Source organism: Neovison vison, chromosome 12, assembly GCF_020171115.1.
Source record: "Neovison vison isolate M4711 chromosome 12, ASM_NN_V1, whole genome shotgun sequence".
NCBI classification, from domain to species: domain Eukaryota; kingdom Metazoa; phylum Chordata; class Mammalia; order Carnivora; family Mustelidae; genus Neogale; species Neogale vison.
The window spans coordinates 142,147,167-142,162,842 of NC_058102.1; the positions used below are offsets into that span (position 1 = coordinate 142,147,167).

General features: G+C 56.9%; 1 protein-coding gene across 3 annotated transcripts in view; it reads left to right on the plus strand.

The window, feature by feature from the left end:
- The window catches only part of SFMBT2 (Scm like with four mbt domains 2), a 201,165-nt gene extending 189,724 nt beyond the window's left edge, over positions 1-11,441 (plus strand). For all 3 annotated transcript variants that reach the window (XM_044227656.1, XM_044227657.1, XM_044227658.1), the window contains 4 exons: positions 881-1,047; positions 1,343-1,606; positions 2,377-2,505; positions 11,132-11,441. In XM_044227656.1, coding sequence (XP_044083591.1) covers positions 881-1,047; positions 1,343-1,606; positions 2,377-2,505; positions 11,132-11,272 — 701 coding nt within the window. In that variant the 3' untranslated portion in view covers positions 11,273-11,441. The remainder of the gene's footprint in view (positions 1-880; positions 1,048-1,342; positions 1,607-2,376; positions 2,506-11,131) is intronic.
- Positions 11,442-15,676: the final 4,235 nt, after the last annotated feature.

A 15,676-nucleotide genomic window follows, 5' to 3' on the forward strand; every position in this document is an offset into this window, starting at 1 on the left:
GTGACTGGTCCGTGGGGACAGCTGTGAAGCCGTGATCGTCCTGCTCTGTGGGTCGCACTGGTCTCGTTCTGCACGTGAGGCAACAGAACGCCGGGGCCAGGAGGCGTTCGCGGGGAGTGCAGGGGCGCCGGCACCCACGGCAGCCACACTCCACAGAGCGTGTGCTCCACTGAAGCCTCGGGGCTGTGTGCTTGGGTGTTTTCTTGGCTCCTTCCAACCATAGCTAAAGGTTGCCTTTCTGCATGTGGTTTTAGATGGAACAGTAGGGGTTGTATTGTGGGACGGCCGAGACTTTGGGCGCTGGGTCTCTATCGGGATCATAACTGAGAATTGGGTCCTTAGCAGTGGTTTCAATTAGTTGAGTATACGTTTAATTTACAAAATGCAGCGGTCGTTACTGGAAGTTGCTAACTAACTCTGACGGGTGCTGTGCATGTGACTAGAGACCTGTATCAAGGTGCCGGCAGGCCTGCTTTCTCCAAAGGCCTCTCTGTTTGGCTGCTGTCCTCACACCTTCCCCCTCTGTGCACCTTCCTTTTCCTCCCTCTGCTCCGCTTCCCACAAGCGCACTGGTCCTGTGGGATGAAGGCCCCATGCTTTGAAGACCTTCGTCACCTCCTTACAGGCCCTGACTGCAAATACAGTGCCTTGCGGGTGAGGGCTTTAACGAGTGAATTTTGAAAACACACAGGTCTGCCCCTAACACTTTCTAACCACGAGGGCACGGGAGAAACGTTCTGGATGAAAGAACGGTCTCTCTTTCTCGTTTTCTCTTCTGCTCTTCTCTCCTGCCCGACCTTCCTCTGGTCTCTGTACTGTGTCCACGTACTGCGTGTGTGTGATCGTGAGTGGACGTTTTTGATCCCCTCTCTCCTTGCAGCCTATTACTACGGAAAGAGAAAGAAGATTGTGAAGCCCCCGATAGGGGAAGCCAGCACTGAGAGCGGACACCCGAAGCCCGCCAGACGCAGGAAACGGCGAAAATCCATCTTTGTGCAGAAGAAGCGGAGGTCTTCCGCCGTGGACTTGGCCGCGGGCTCGGGGGAGGTACGTCCTGCCTGGGGCACCTTCCTGCACACGCCCCGGACATGCGGTGGCTCTTGGCTGGGGGTGCGGCCCACGTGTGATGCCAGGTGCTTGCACACTGCGGGGTCCAGGAGCCCGGTGCTTCCGCTCTGAAAGCAGATCCCGCCTGCTCGGCCATGTGGGCCAGGAGAAGGCCGCGGCGGGGACAGGCTGGGGATGGCTGGTGGGGCCTTGCATCCCCCACCCCGAGGGTTTGCATGGGGCCAGCTCGGTGGGAGAAGGCCTCCCTGGAGTCAATGCCGTCCCTTCTCCCCAGGAGAGCGAGGAAGAGGATGGGGATGCCGTGGACGAGGACACTGGCAGTGAGGAGACCAGCTCTGAGCTCCGCGATGACCAGACAGATACCTCTTCAGCCGAGGTCCCCTCCGCGCGACCCCGGAGGGCCGTCACCCTGAGGAGCAGCTCAGAGCCCGAGCGCCGGCCACCCGTGGAAAGGCCTCGAAGGGGCCGGAGGGCACAGGCTGCCTCCTGTACCGAGGGGGCAGAGCAGGGTGTGACCACCGGCCAGGACCCGGCTGAGGTAACGGCCGCGGGCCCCAAGCTGGGCTCTGGGGGCGGGGCTGCACGCTGGGTGTCGAAGAAGGAAGGCCTTGCTTGGGGCTCCGTGTTTAACCCACTGAGCCACTCAGGCGCCCCGGGGCTCCGTGTTTAAACCAGCAGTCACGGCAGCTCCGGCCTGGTTCCCGAGTCTGGGGAGAGGGGCTGGGGATCGCCCACCCTGGATGGAGTTCTGAGGGAGGTCATGGCACCTGTTTCTCCAGAAGATTTTCCAGCTGCTGAGGATCCTTGTCAGGGGAACAGACAGACTAGGCCCTCAGGGTCCCGTGGCCACGAGGCTTCCCCCTCGCAGGAGACCTCTGTGGTGCTGTGACACAGTCAGCATATCCGGTCTCCCAAGTCCCCAGGCCGTCGGCGTTCAGCTTGGGCACGGGCACCATCATCACCAGCATAACTGCGGAAGGGCTGGCCGCCTCCTGCATGCTCTCAGGCACCTTGTACCCTCCTCTCTCCAGTCGGAGATGCTCCTCCCTGTGCAGGCCCGAGACTTCCTGAACTTGGTTTCCAGCAGCTGCCCTCACGGCGCCTTTTCTTTTAACCTCTAAAGGCACACGAGGCATTGGAGGCAAAACTGTCACCCAGACGAGCTGCTCTGAACGTCCCTATGGTTTGTCCAGTGCCCGGGGAGAGGCCAGAGGGAGGAGGAAAGTCTGGCTCAGGCCCGCAGGGTTTACCCAGTGTCCCGCCGGCCCGGTGGTGACCAGATGACCGCTGCCTCCCTTCTCCCGCCAGGACACAAAGCAGCAGGAGGAGGAGAGACTCGTTCTGGAGAGCAACCCGCTGGAGTGGACCGTGACCGACGTGGTGAGGTTCATCAAGCTGACGGACTGCGCCCCACTGGCCAAGATCTTTCAGGAACAGGTGTGCTTGTCCTGCCGCGGTGTTTCTGTTCTTTGTTCTTCCGATTTGGCTGCTTTCACACGTGGTCCCCGCTGACACTTCCGTGGGGGGCTCTTTGCTGCCCAGCAGAGACGTGAGTCCTGGCTCGGGCTCCCTTGTCAGGGGCTAGGAGCCTGGGGCCATCTGGCCTTCGTCGCGGTCAGGGTCAGGGCGGTTCTCCATCCTGCAGGAAAGCCATCTTTGAAAAGTTTCTGTCTCCCTGAGCCACCCTTTTCCCAGTCCTTCAGCTAGAAAGAGCAGGCGTCCCTTGGGCTCCTTTTCACCCAGGCCCGGAGCAGTACTGGGGGCCATGCTCTATAGCAGCGAGTCTTGGATGTAGAGGGACGCAGACAGCCGGTGCTCAGTTCTGTGCCCTCTGGCACGCCCAGGTCCCTGCTGTCTGCCGTCTCTGCTCCTCACTTCAGGTTGTTGGATTCATACCGTCCAGAGCTTCTCGTTCTGTTCCGCGGGAGGGACAGGGAAGGGACGTGTCCTCATCTTCCCGAGGCAGAAGCCCTCCGTCTGCCCCGTTTCTCCCAATGCCGCTCTCTTCACCGCTTTGCCTCACTCTTTCGCTCTTTCCTTTGTAACAACATTAAAAACCTATGGACGTTAGGTTCCTGCTAGCGATGGGTCCACGCAAAACCATCAAGATAATCGATACTTTAGAGGAATTTTGATTGTGCTGCTGAGAGGAGGAGAATTAGCTAAAGTGTGAGACCTGCTTTGAGCCATAAAAAAGGAACTTTTTTTATGTTGCCCCTTAAATTAATACGGATACAAATGGCCCGTCTGGACCCAAGCCTCCCACGGAAGCTCCAGTGGAAGCCGCTCTCCCGTGTTCGCGTGAAGGTTGTTACTTCCCACGGCGTCTCACGGAGTACGTGTGTCTCTCAGGCGCTCGGATGTAAGGACGGCGCCGTTCACCGCGTACCCCATGGGAGGTGTGTCTGTGCGGCCTTTCTTTAGATGATACAAACCCACGTTCCGGGAAGAGGGAGACTCAGGCATTCAATCAGGAAGGAAAAAGAAGCCTCTGATGCCTCTGCCCCCGGCGAGTCCCCAGACCTCCTTCCAGGCCACTATGTGAAAAGCAAATGGATGCAGTTCCCCGCGCGTCCCGGGGAGGGTGGCTCTTAGATGCCGAGGTCCCGTGTGTCAGCCCCAGAGTCGCCCAACACACGGACTGCGTACACGTGAAGGCGTGAGTGGCGGCCGTGGGGCTTTGCCGTGACCAGCACCCCCTCTGAGTGACACAGAAATGCAAATAGGAAAAAGCTGCATAGACGTAACTTAGTAATGAGCCTGTCCCTTCATTTAAAACACGCGGACGGGGGGTGCCTGGGTGGCTCAGTGGGTTGAGGCCTCTGCCTTCGGCTCAGGTCGTGATCCCAGAGTCCTGAGATCGAGCCCCGCATCGGGCTCTCTGCTCCGCGGAGAGCCTGCTTCCCCCTTTCTCTCTCTGCCTGCCTCTCTGCCTACTTGTGATCTCTCTCTGTCAAATAAATACATAAAATCTTTAAAAAAAAAAAAAACACGCGGACGGGGAGAGAATTGTTAAGAACCACGAAGGCCTGTGTGGTTTGGGCCATCTCCTCTCTCGGAAACAAAAATAAAGCGGAAGATTGAACTCCTGCTAAAAGCTTTGGCTCCCGTGGCATTTTCCCAGGCGGCCATTTGTGAGTGGTGGCCCGTGAAGACACCGAGGGCTGGTGACCCAGAGCTTAACACGGGGGGACGTTGGCTCGTGTGTTCACTCAGCACGGTGACGGAGTGTCTGCTCTGGGCCTCACGATGTGGAGGGTCGTGTTCTAGATTAGTCTCAGGCTGTGTTTTTGCCTTACTTCACGTTTAGACTCCAGTGCACACTTGTGGCTGGAAGTGGTTTTCAGCCGGGCTGTGGCCGAACAGGGCCCCGTGCTCTCCCGCCCAGCTCCGGGTTAGTGGGTCGGCGAGAGGGGAACGGGCTGGCCTGCAGCTGCTCTCACCGGCTGCTGGCACGAGGCGGGAACGTGGAAACAAGGCTGATTCGGCAGAAAGGCTAAAATGCGACGAGTGCCGAGTCCTTCCTGGCACGTCTAAGCCCAGCTTCTTAGGGTGTGCCAGAACGTTCCGAGCCTTCCCAAGCCAAGGTGTCCAAGACGAGAAGCACGCCGCTGCCTTCCCACTCCCAGAATCAGGCGGTGGGCAGGGCCCTGCCTCTCACCTTCTCCCCTCACACCAGTTAAAAACTCGGTCCTACTGTGTACCTCCTTACTTCTCTTAGAGACGGAGGACTACGGAGACTAATTGATCCCAGCTGTGTTCCGGTTCATTTCCAGCCTCACAGTAGGCCTTCCCTTAACTGTGGTAAAGAGCTGCTGCCCACCGTGCTGTCCAAAGCGCGTGGGACTTGAGCCCTTTACTGTTCAGTCGGGCCTGTCACTACTAATTTTTGCAAATTTGTTCAGTCGTCTTTGAGCCCAAGTGCCCTGTGGTCCTGCTTCGGGAGGCCTCCACTGGGTCCGTCCAGCCACGGCGTGAGGTTTCCGATGACCCCGGGCGGACAGTGGCTCTGTTCCCCAGCGTGGGAGAAACCCCAGCCATGGTCCGGCGACAGCAAAGTGCACTCATTCCTCGTGAAGGTGTCAACTCAGGGCTGTCCCCGCTTTATGGGAGGCCATGCCTTTAATTTGGAAATGTTATGGCAACAGCTTAAAATGTTCCTACTCTGTAATTTCATGCTGCTGCAAATGTGTACATTATACAGTAAAACTCCACGCATCTCTAAGAAAAACACGAGACTCTTAAACAGGGGGTGGCCCTCGCTCCTTGCCATGCGGTACTGTTAGTGTGGGGTCCGGTGTTACTTCTGTGCACCTGCACCCCTATGAGCTGTGGGGCTGTGCAGTGGGTGGGGCCACACGCAGCCCACATGGGAAGGAAAGTCAGGGGACAGACGTGTGGGTCACCTGTGACATTGACCCCACCCAGCTACCACCCCTGCCCTTACCTCTGGGACAGCCTGATGCTCAGGTCGCTCAGCCCAGCCCCTGGCAGGGGACACTTTGGTGTTGAGAAATCAGGGGTGCAGTTTTATTCTGGATTGCACATTCTTCTCAAAACGAGAACAGTGCGGAGTTCTGTTTTGCATCATTGGGGAGGATGAGAAATGAGGGGGCCAGAGGCCCCCGCAGCTCAGTTGCAGACAGACTGCACAGAACCCTCAGGCCCCGTGGTTGATTGGTTCTTCCCGGGTCCCAAACAGGGTGCTCGGTGTCTGTGATGAGGGAGATTGCCGTGCCTCGGCCTGCCTGTGGTCTCCGTCTCCCTGCACGGGGCAGTCTGTGCAGATCCGGCCGGGTGTTTCTCCCCAGCTCACCCCAGGGCTCTCCATGTGGTCCCCACATGACCACGTGCACCAGCCCTTAGTAGGACCGGTTCAAGGACATGGACATGTCCATCCCTTCCAGCTTGCCCACACTTGAAGGTCGCGCCACAGAGCATGGACTCTCCACCCCTCAACCATGGCCTAAACACCCAGATGTCTTTCCCTTCGGGCCCTGCTCCCGCAGAGGAAGGGAGGGCCTGGGAAACACTCTCCCGTTGGCTTTGCCCATTTGCGAAATGAGCGAGGGAATGTGTGTCAGAGGAGTGAGAAGGGGCTGTGATCGCGTAAAGGTCTAGAGGCCGTTAAGAGATCCTCACCATCATTCTTGTCTGGTTTCATCTGCCCTGAGCTCCCTGTGCAGCTTTTCCTCCACTGCTCAGGGCCTGGGGGGCTGCTTGCCAGGGCTGGAAATGGCCCTATTGCCCCCCAGTTTTAGATGCTTCCAGGCGCCGAGGGGCAGCAGGCTTATAAACAGATAAGGACAAGCAGACTGGGACAAGTGGCCGTCACTCTGGCCGTTCATTACAGGGCCTCAGGATCAAGCGCATTCACCCCCCGGGCGTGTGGGTGGTGATCAAGGAGTAGTTTGTTCAAGTGGGTCAGACAGTCCGCGTCTGGGAACTGGCGCGTCCTGGTGGCAGGTGTGAGGCTCTGTGGCATCCCCCGGGAGGAACACTTGGGGGCCCTGGAAGGCGTCTGGGGCGCTTCCGGCTCTGTAAAGCCTGCATTCACTCCCAGGGCCTGTGCCACGGCTTCCGTGCTCTGTTGGCAGAAGCCCTGCCAGGTTTAGGACCAGACCCAGCGAGGGGCCATCTTCACCCTCACCACTAGACGGGAGTGCGAATTTGAGGGTAGCGGAGCTGAGTAGAGTCAGGCCCGTCCTTCTTCCGGTGTGAGGTCTGCGTGGAGGAGTGGGGGGGTCTTCAGGAGCCGGGGACAGCTGGCCGAGGCACTTCCAGAAACCTCAGAGTGTGCACCCTAGCCCCCATCTCCCTGGATGGGAGCCCGATGGCCCTACTGGACGCATCTGTGGTATAGACCGAAGCGGCTGTCCCCCACATTGTTGGGGTCATGGGGTCAGGAGGGTGGAGCCCCCGTGAGTGGATCAGTGCCCTCGTAAGAAAGACTGCGGAGAGCTCCCTGGCCCCTCCCCTATGTGAGGACTCCGGAGCCGGGGAGCAGGGCCTCGCTGGTCACCTTAGTCGGCCGGCAGCTCCGTCTTGGACTTCCCAGCCTCCCGAGCCATGAGACCCAAGTGCCTGTCGTTCCCCGGGCCCCCGGCCCGCCATGTCTGTTACTGCGCCCTGGGGGACTCACAGCCCCAGAGCCCCCCATCTTTCTGAGTTCTGTCCACGTGTCACATTCTCTCACTTTGTCTTTACCTGTCTGTTGACTTTTAAATTCACCTAGACCGGGTCTCCCCTTCAGCCGCTCAGCAAACATTTCACGAGCCCCTCTTCTGCATCCGGCAGGTATTTTCCTAGATGCCGAGATTAGAGCGGCGGAAACAGACTAGAAAAACTCTCTTGCCCTTATGGCCAGGCCTTCTCACAAGTGAGTTAAACGTGAGGCCGTCCCTGACTGCTCCCCCAGCCAGGTGTGTCCTGGGGCTCAGCTTCAAGCTCTGTCTGCTAAAATGTGGATTTGGTCCGCCACATACGTGTGTCTGTTCCCCAGCTAGAGAAACGGGAGCCAAGTCTCACTCACCTTGTATCTCCAGTAGCTATGTTGGGGTCCAACATACAAGTAAGTCAATACCTATTTTGCAAATAAATGAAAAACAACTTTAAAGACTTGGCACCTGCTCAGAAACTAAGATTTGATTTACCAAGGAAATCCCCTTCTTCTCCTTCCTGGGCTGTGAGGCATCAGAAAAATGGAGAAACCTAAAGGCATTTCAGAAAGAATGACAGATACCGGCTTGCATCTGAGACGTAGATGCATTAATATATTTTTATTAAGAAATGGTTTGTGCTTCCCGAAGAGTGCCCGTGAGGCATGTACAGACGGGGCACACTGAGAAGACGGGGCACGCCTGTGAAAGCCACTGTCCAAGGAAGACTCTTTTTTACAGTTCGTCCTTTCGTTGTTGATCGTGTTGTGCCTTCTGTATTCCTGTGTCCATCTGCCGTCCATGTCCGATCCACACAGAGTGTATGGTTCATGGTTGGTCCAGCCACTCCATGGCCCGGTACCAGTTCCTGTGGGGAACACCCCACTTCTGGGAGATCTTTTTTTTTTTTTAAGATTTTATTTATTTATTTGACAGACAGAGATCACAAGCAGGCAGACAGGCAGGCAGAGAGAGAGAGAGAGAAGGAAGCAGGCTCCCTGCAGAGCAGAGAGCCCGATGCGGGACTCGATCCCAGGACCCTGAGATCATGACCTGAGCCGAAGGCAGCGGCTTAACCCACTGAGCGATCTTATCTCTTAACAGGCTCAGCTTTGAGACCCCTCATAAATGGCCTCCCCTTCAGTCCCTCGTGGCTTCCCCTCCCGCCTCCTAACTCATTCTGATACACTGTGGCCGGCAGCAGTTTGTGGATGTTCGCGTCCTGTAACGTGGCTTCTCTGCCTAATGACTGTTAGCGACTTCCTGGTCACATACCCCAGAAGCTCGTGTCCCAGCTGCTGTCCGGGCCCACCTCAGCTTTCCCTTCAGTGTCTCTGTGCTCTCCTCGAATACGTGCTGTCATCGACTGCTTGTCCTCCACGGGCCCGTCCTTCCCTCCATGATTCCTTGTGGTCCCTTAGGTCTGAGCACGGGCATCTCCTGATCTCTGAAGCGCTCCTTGACTCCAGCAGGACCGGCTCTTGGAGCGGGAGCGCTGTGTCCACACTTGATTCTCTCTGTACTGTGGTGGTCTGTTCCTCAGAATGGCTTCCCTTGAGGCTCCTGCTCTCCTGGGAGGGACTCTGTTTCCGTCGGTTGCAGCAGCCACGGAGCCCGTCAGCCTGTGTCCCAGCAGGCCCCCAGACGCGTGCTTGTGGAGTAAAGAAGTGAGTGACCGCCTCCGGTTAGATGCGGTGCGTATGGCGGCCACCTTCACTGAAATGCTCTGCGGAGAGTTGCGGAAGCATTCTAGGGGCAGCTTTCAAGTGTCATTGAATCTGTATGTCCAAGGGTGGCCATCACGACTAAGTGTATGGCTGTTTGGAGCTGCAGTTGTCCCTCCAGAATTTAATATCAGAGAACCACAGTTCTAGGGGCGCCTGGGAGGTTCAGTTGGTCCAGATCTTAGTTTCGACTCAGGTCATGATCTCAGGATCTGGGGATTGAGCCCCAGGTCAGGCTCCCTGCTCCGTGGGGGGTATCTGTCTCCCTTTCTCTCTGCCCCCCCTCACAGTCTCTCTCTCAAATAAATCAATCTTAAAAAAACAAAAAAAAAAACTGTGGTTCTAGCTCCGATGTGGTCTCTTACTAAGTGATCTTAGGTAGATCAACTAGCTTTTCTGGCATTAATTCCCATCTAAAAAAAGCATCTTCTATCCTAAAGTAAGCCTCATGTTCTGTTCTTCATTGAACATGATGGCGAAGCCACCTGCATGTGGTTTCATGACGTCATCCTGTTTCCTGCTCACGCTGTGATTTTCTGAGGTCCGTGGTGCTCACACGACTGTGCCCCTAGGGCTGCGCCCCGTCTGTCACGGTGTGGTATAACGTAGGTGGGTTTGCCTCTGCAGTTGCAGTTGGCTTCCCAGGCCCCCGGTCGGGGGTGCCATGGCTTGGCCCACGACTGTGAGCAGAACACGGCCTCTCAGCACTGCCAGTCTGCCCTTTCCTATAGCTGGCCTGAGAGGTGGCACATGGAGAGCCAGTGGAGTGACATGTGAAAGCACGACCAAAAAAGTCAAACCAGGGAGAGCATCAAAAATTCACTGGGCGTGTGTTCAAGACCAGTCGGTTCACACTGGGTTTGAGGAGGTCCAGTTTGAGTCCTGGGTGAGATGTGGCCTGGACTGGCCACGGCCGCGCTCACGTAATTCAGACCATGGTAAGTGGCACCTGCTTTGGTACTTAAGGCTAACACTGCATTTTTACTGCTGCTCTTCGTACTAGGGATTGTGAGCACGTCAGGGTGCCCTTTTGAAACAGAGGGTACACGACATTATATTCCTACCATTCGTCCGCCCAAAGGCTGGCATTGATTCCCATTTAGGGTTGTGTTTTGTTCGGTTTGGTTTGAGTATTTTTGAGACCGTTAAATAAACCATTATTTGAAGAAAATAAGCTTCCTATGTGTAAGTCATCATGAGTGAGGTCGGAGGGGCTCGTGTGCGGCTGTAGGACCGGGCGTCTCTGTGGCTGACGGCAGCCCTGCGCTCACCACTCCGCCACGGGGCAGAAATTCTCGTTTGCGGGTGTGGTTTGTGCTCTCCTTCCACCGCTGGTCTTTACTGTTACCTTCTCTTACTGCCTCTGCCATGTGAAGACGGCCTCGGTGGGTGGGAGGCAGGGATTGCACTTACACTCAGTCCCCCAGTGAAACGGTGTCTACATAAATGAGCCCCATTTGTTAGAGGAAGTTAGCTGGTGAAGAGGCAGAGGTGTCTGCTGGGGTGATCTTAAAGCTCTGGGCGAGCCTTTGTCCCTGCCTCCCACAGGAAATGCGGCTGCCTAGTGTCTAACGGCCCCATCCTTGCCTGGGCCCGGTGCGCGGCTGCAGAGGGCTAACGAGGACAAGACGGGGTCGCACACCTCCTTCTGGGTGGTGCACGTGTGCACGGGGAGATGCATGGCTTCGTGTGTTTTCCTCAGTGGCATGCTGCCCTGGGTAGTGCTACGTCTGTCTCTCTCGCATCTCCTCAGCCATTGCGGTGGTGAAATGTCAGACCTTGGCAAGGAACCCAGAGCTGCAGCTTTTTGCAGAGCGCTCTCCCCTGGTGCTCACGTGTGGAGGCGCAGCAGGACACGAGACGGACCGGGCGGGCATGGGGGCGAGGGGGCTCTCCCGGCGAGGGGCCGGCGGCCTGGGGAAGAGGAGGCCCTGTGGCAGTGCCCCTGCTCTGCCCCTTCGTCCCCACTGGCCTGGGGGTGGGTAGCTGGGTGGCCTCGGGGTAGCTGGGCTTTTCCGAGCACAGAAGTTTTATTACCCAGAAGGAGGAGGGAGTCCTCAGGCCAGGCCAGTCTGTCTGCTAGCCCCGCACGCCCGTGGGCCCCGGGATGAACCTGCCGTGCCAGCTGCCTTCCCCTGGTGTCGGGAGTGTGGGCTCTCACGTGCCTCTGTTTCCCGGCAGGACATCGACGGGCAGGCGCTGCTCTTGCTGACGCTGCCCACGGTGCAGGAGTGCATGGAGCTGAAGCTGGGGCCCGCCATCAAGCTGTGCCATCAGATCGAGCGGGTTAAAGTGGCCTTCTACGCCCAGTACGCCAACTGACGCCGCCCTCTCGGGAGGGGACCGGCGCTGTGGTGGTGCAGCGTCTTGGGAAAGTTTGGGGACCAGCGCTTTATTTTTTGGGTGACCGGAGCTGGTACACGCACTTAGTAGCGCCAAAAGGCAGCACGGAGGACCTCCTGCCCCTCCAGCCTCTGTGCCGGCACCACGTTTTCAAGCACACCCGCCACCGCGGCGGGGGCCCCGGGAGTGTTGGGCACTGCGGGGAGAGGAAGAGCTGCTCCGGACGTCCACCTCTCGGCTTTCTCCCTCCGCAAGCCGGGCGGCTCCTGCGAAGGGCCCTCCTCAGCCACGGCCCACTTGGCTTTGAAAATGAAGGCACAGGTGATGTCTTTCCTGCATGTGCGCAGAGAGGACACCAGCCGGTGGCTTTGCTCTGCTCGCTGGTGACGTGCACGCGTGGCTGTGGCTGCGCGGATGCCGGTTCGATCTCGGTGGCAGCTTCGTTCTCAGACACACTGGTTTCGGGATGTGGTTGTAAAAGGATGGGCTAAACCCGCGTCCCCTGTCCCAGCTGCCTCTCGGGAAGTAGGAGGCTCGAAGGAGGCGGTATGTCGTTGCGATGAGACCGTTCTTGCCAAGCAGTGGATGTCTAGAGCCTGTGGAGAGTTCCATCTGCAGTCTCTTCTAGAACCTCCCTTATTTCTGACTTTCTCATTTCATTGTGAGCAGATCAGGGAGTGGGTCCTTTAGTCTGCTGGGACGTGCTGAGCTGTGTATCGAAGGAAAAGCTTAGTTTCAGAGAGGAGTGGGAAGAGGCTTCAGGAAACTCTTAATAAGCCAGCTGTGTCCCCTTAGAGGGCTCCTGCAGTGAGTGTCTCAATGAGACTGGCTCGGATCCCAGCCCTGGGCTGTCCGGAGGAGGGCCGTGTTCCCGACGGGGGCCCAGGCAGCATTCTGGATCAGTGACCTGCCTCAGCCCTGCTCTTCTGCTGGTGTGGCTGATGGCCACCGCTGACCTCGGGTGACCGTGTCTCTCTGGACCCACTCGTCCGCCTCTGCTCCTGCTAAAGGAAGAGTCTGATCCACCCCCACGAGACACGAGACGAGGTGGAAGAGAATCACATCCGCGCCGTGTTTGCCTTTCCTGGCAGCCCACGGTGGCCTAGAGGGTGCCCCTGACGCTTCTCGGATCAGTGAAGTCCCTTGTGGGGAGATCTGTGACTCTGAGAATTGCCTGAGTTGTTTGTATATTTGTTATTATTATTATTATTTTTGTACCAAGCCCTTGATCTATTTCTGCCTGTGAGGGACCCAGTGTTCTCACTCCCACCCAGGGGGCTGCCCTCCGTCTGGAGGATGCGCGCTGAGACACCAGAGCTTCGGAGTCAGGGTGTGGACCCGGAAGGGGAGCACGGCCTCCTGCTCTTGCGCTGGAGTGACCTTGCTCTTCTGTCCTTGATTAGGGTCTCCTGCCTGGTGGGACATCCTGGGCTGGGCCGACGAGCTGTCCTGTCTCCGTGTGCATGTGAGGCGTGGTCATGCATCGGACGTTGCAGAGTCTGGCGACTGACACGAACCTGTATCCAGAGTGTCCCCTGTTACAGATGCAGATGGGAACCCTGTCTTGCAGGTGACTTTCTCCTCTCCACCCCAGCTGGTTGCCACCACCAAGTTTTAAACGCCTGGCAAGTGGGTCTGCCTGGGGAGCTGTGCTGGAAGGACCGGCATCCTGCCCTGTGGCGTTGGCAGGTGGTGAGGACAGAAGCACCCACGGGGACTCGCCGGGTGGCTTGCAGTCAGCTTCTGTCTCCCGCCGCCTCCTCCTGGGTTCCCACTCCTGCTTCTCAGCCACAAACTTCCGGCCTTCCACGCCCGCCCTGTGGAGTCCGTGGGAAAGGGACCCATTTCCAGATCGCCGGCATTTTCCCTGCGCTGACTCACTCACAAGCCTTCACTGTGGCCTTTTCGAGCTGAGCTATTCCTGTGGCATCTGAAACGGGAGGGAGGGGATGTGGGGGCTGCAAGGTAACGTGTTTCCAGAAGGAGTGTCCCCTCCTCGTGTCCTTTCAGGGAACGGCATGGGGGAGAGGTGCTGCGTGGGAGGTGGGGGGTCTTGCAGGCATCTCGGGAGCCCCCCCACCCCCGGATAGCTGGTAAGCCTCCCCCCGCAGCCTGGGCAAGATGTAGCCACTGTTGCTCGGGACACGTCCTGCTCCCCAAGGGGCTGTGTGCCCCATACCTCCTTGTCCTCAGTGTCTCTCTGAGCGGCGACCTGTCACTTCCCCCATGTCCACTTGGTGTTGCGTGTCAGGAAGACAAGGCTGGAGCCAGAGGCAGAAGGCCTGGCTCCAGGGTCACCATCACGGAGGTCACATATGTGTCCCCTCCTGGCCCCCCCTCCTGGCCAGTAAACCTTTCAGGGCCAAGAAGATGGTTCTGGCGTGAGTGTCGCCGACGTCCTCCTGAACTTGGATTCTTTGGGGGGTTTCCACTGCTGGGTGCACTTCACCTTGTAGCAAGTGGGCCACCGAATAGTAATGAGGTGTTTGTTCCTCTGTAGGATTCACCTGACACCAGCTTCTGGCCTCTCAACAGGCCAATTTCCGAGGCACATTTTGCCGTCTTGCTGTGGTGTCTCCTGATGCAGGAAACGATGATTTCCTCTCCCACCCCAGCACCACATGGCCCCGAGGCAAACCCCTCTCTTGGTTGAAACACCAGCAGGGGGTGCCTCTCCCCTGACTTCTCTGTCCCCAGACGGTCCAGCCTCTGCTTTGTGTCTATGATAATACTTTGGGACCAAAGTTCTGTCCTCTGTGTGGCTGGGTCCTGCATCCCCCGAGCTGCCCATTACCTCCTGGAGCGGGCCGGGAAGCGCGTCCTCCTCTCCTGGCCCGGCAGACACGTGGAGTTCTGTGCAGCGCGGGTAACACGAGAGGCAGAAATGCAGCCTTGGTGAGAGCCTCGAGCAATCCCATCCGGAAACTACGCGAGCTGGTTCGGCCCCCACCTTCCTGACTGCGGCTGTGCTGTGTTGGGAAAATATCCTGCCCACAGCAACATACACCCAAAACACCCGAGAAGACAAAACCTAAAGAGCAGGGTAAGGCTGGCTTTGCAAACGACCTTCTTTGCTTTTCCAAAAAGAAAAAAAAAGAAAAGAAAAAACCAAAAAAGGGAAATGGAAACCTGTTTCCTTCAAGTTGCACTGACCAGAGGACATCCCATCGCTTTTAGTTAGGCTCCTTGATGGAAGCGGGGCTCACCCGCCATGTTTGGGCTCACCCTGGTTAGGCCGCGGAACCTGCTCCACCCGTATTGGAAGGGTCTTTCCTGTGTTTGCTTCGATTGGCTCCTCGGTACACTGGAGTGACTCAGACCTGTGACCCTCCCCCCACCCCGGCCCTTGCTGTAATCTGGCGGGTCGGTTTGGGTCAGTCTTCGAAGCTCGGTCTCAGTGTCCTGATGTCTCAGAATGCCGAGCGTCGTATCAGGCAAGTTCTGAGATTTGCCTTTTATCTCAGACCAAACACCTAAGAGTCAGTTCTCCCTTCGTCTTGCAAGCACTAGGGGTTTTCCTGACTTCTTTTGTAGACTGCCCATTTATGTTTATTTCTGTATATAGAACTGTAAAAACAGTAGCGTTGAAATCTTCTTTGTGGTTTGAGCGCCCTGGTTGCTCTTTGGTTAAGGTGGTGAATCTAGGATCCAAGTACTCTGTTTTGTCTTTAGAAAGCTGTGATCACGTGTGCAATTATTTTTGAAGGGAAAGATAGTAAATTAAGGTGTCTGTAGCGTGTAAGGAAGCAGTCGCTGAAGAGGTGTGAGCACTGCCCGTGTGTGTTGGTGCAATGGCCAACAGCAAGGAGAAGCTCTGCCCGCAGCTCTGACAACGTAATGACGTAATGATTCTCCTGCCGTTTCCTGTTCTTTTCTGTTCAAGAGCTTTCTGGAAATTGCTTTCATCCCTTTAACTCGGTTGAGTATTTCAGTTGGTTCTCCTGGCTTTTATCACTCGAGTTGGTTTATAAGTACCCCAAAACATGAACGTGATGAAAGAACTGTGGTAGTTTTGACCCCCTGAATTTACCTAAAAATTGTAATCACTGCTTTGGGTTTTGGTTTAGTTCAGGTGATAAGAGCTAATCCCAGCAGTTCCCTTGGCGGTGGTCTTGTCCATCTTCCTTGTTGGCTTTAAATGCTGGGGATTCCGTACCAGAGAGCACGTCGGTCGTCTTGGGCAACCAGGCCGGAGCGGGGTCCGCGTGCACCTGATGGATACCCCGAAGAGAAGGGAACGTCTGGGAGCAGCGTGGGCTGAAACTCAGCTGACGATGGGAAATCGGAGATGATTGTTCTTTTAAAGGATAGAAGAGAGAAACCATCTCACTTGTTGTTCACAGAGGGCGCTAGCATGATATCCAGAGGCATAAACTGTCCCAA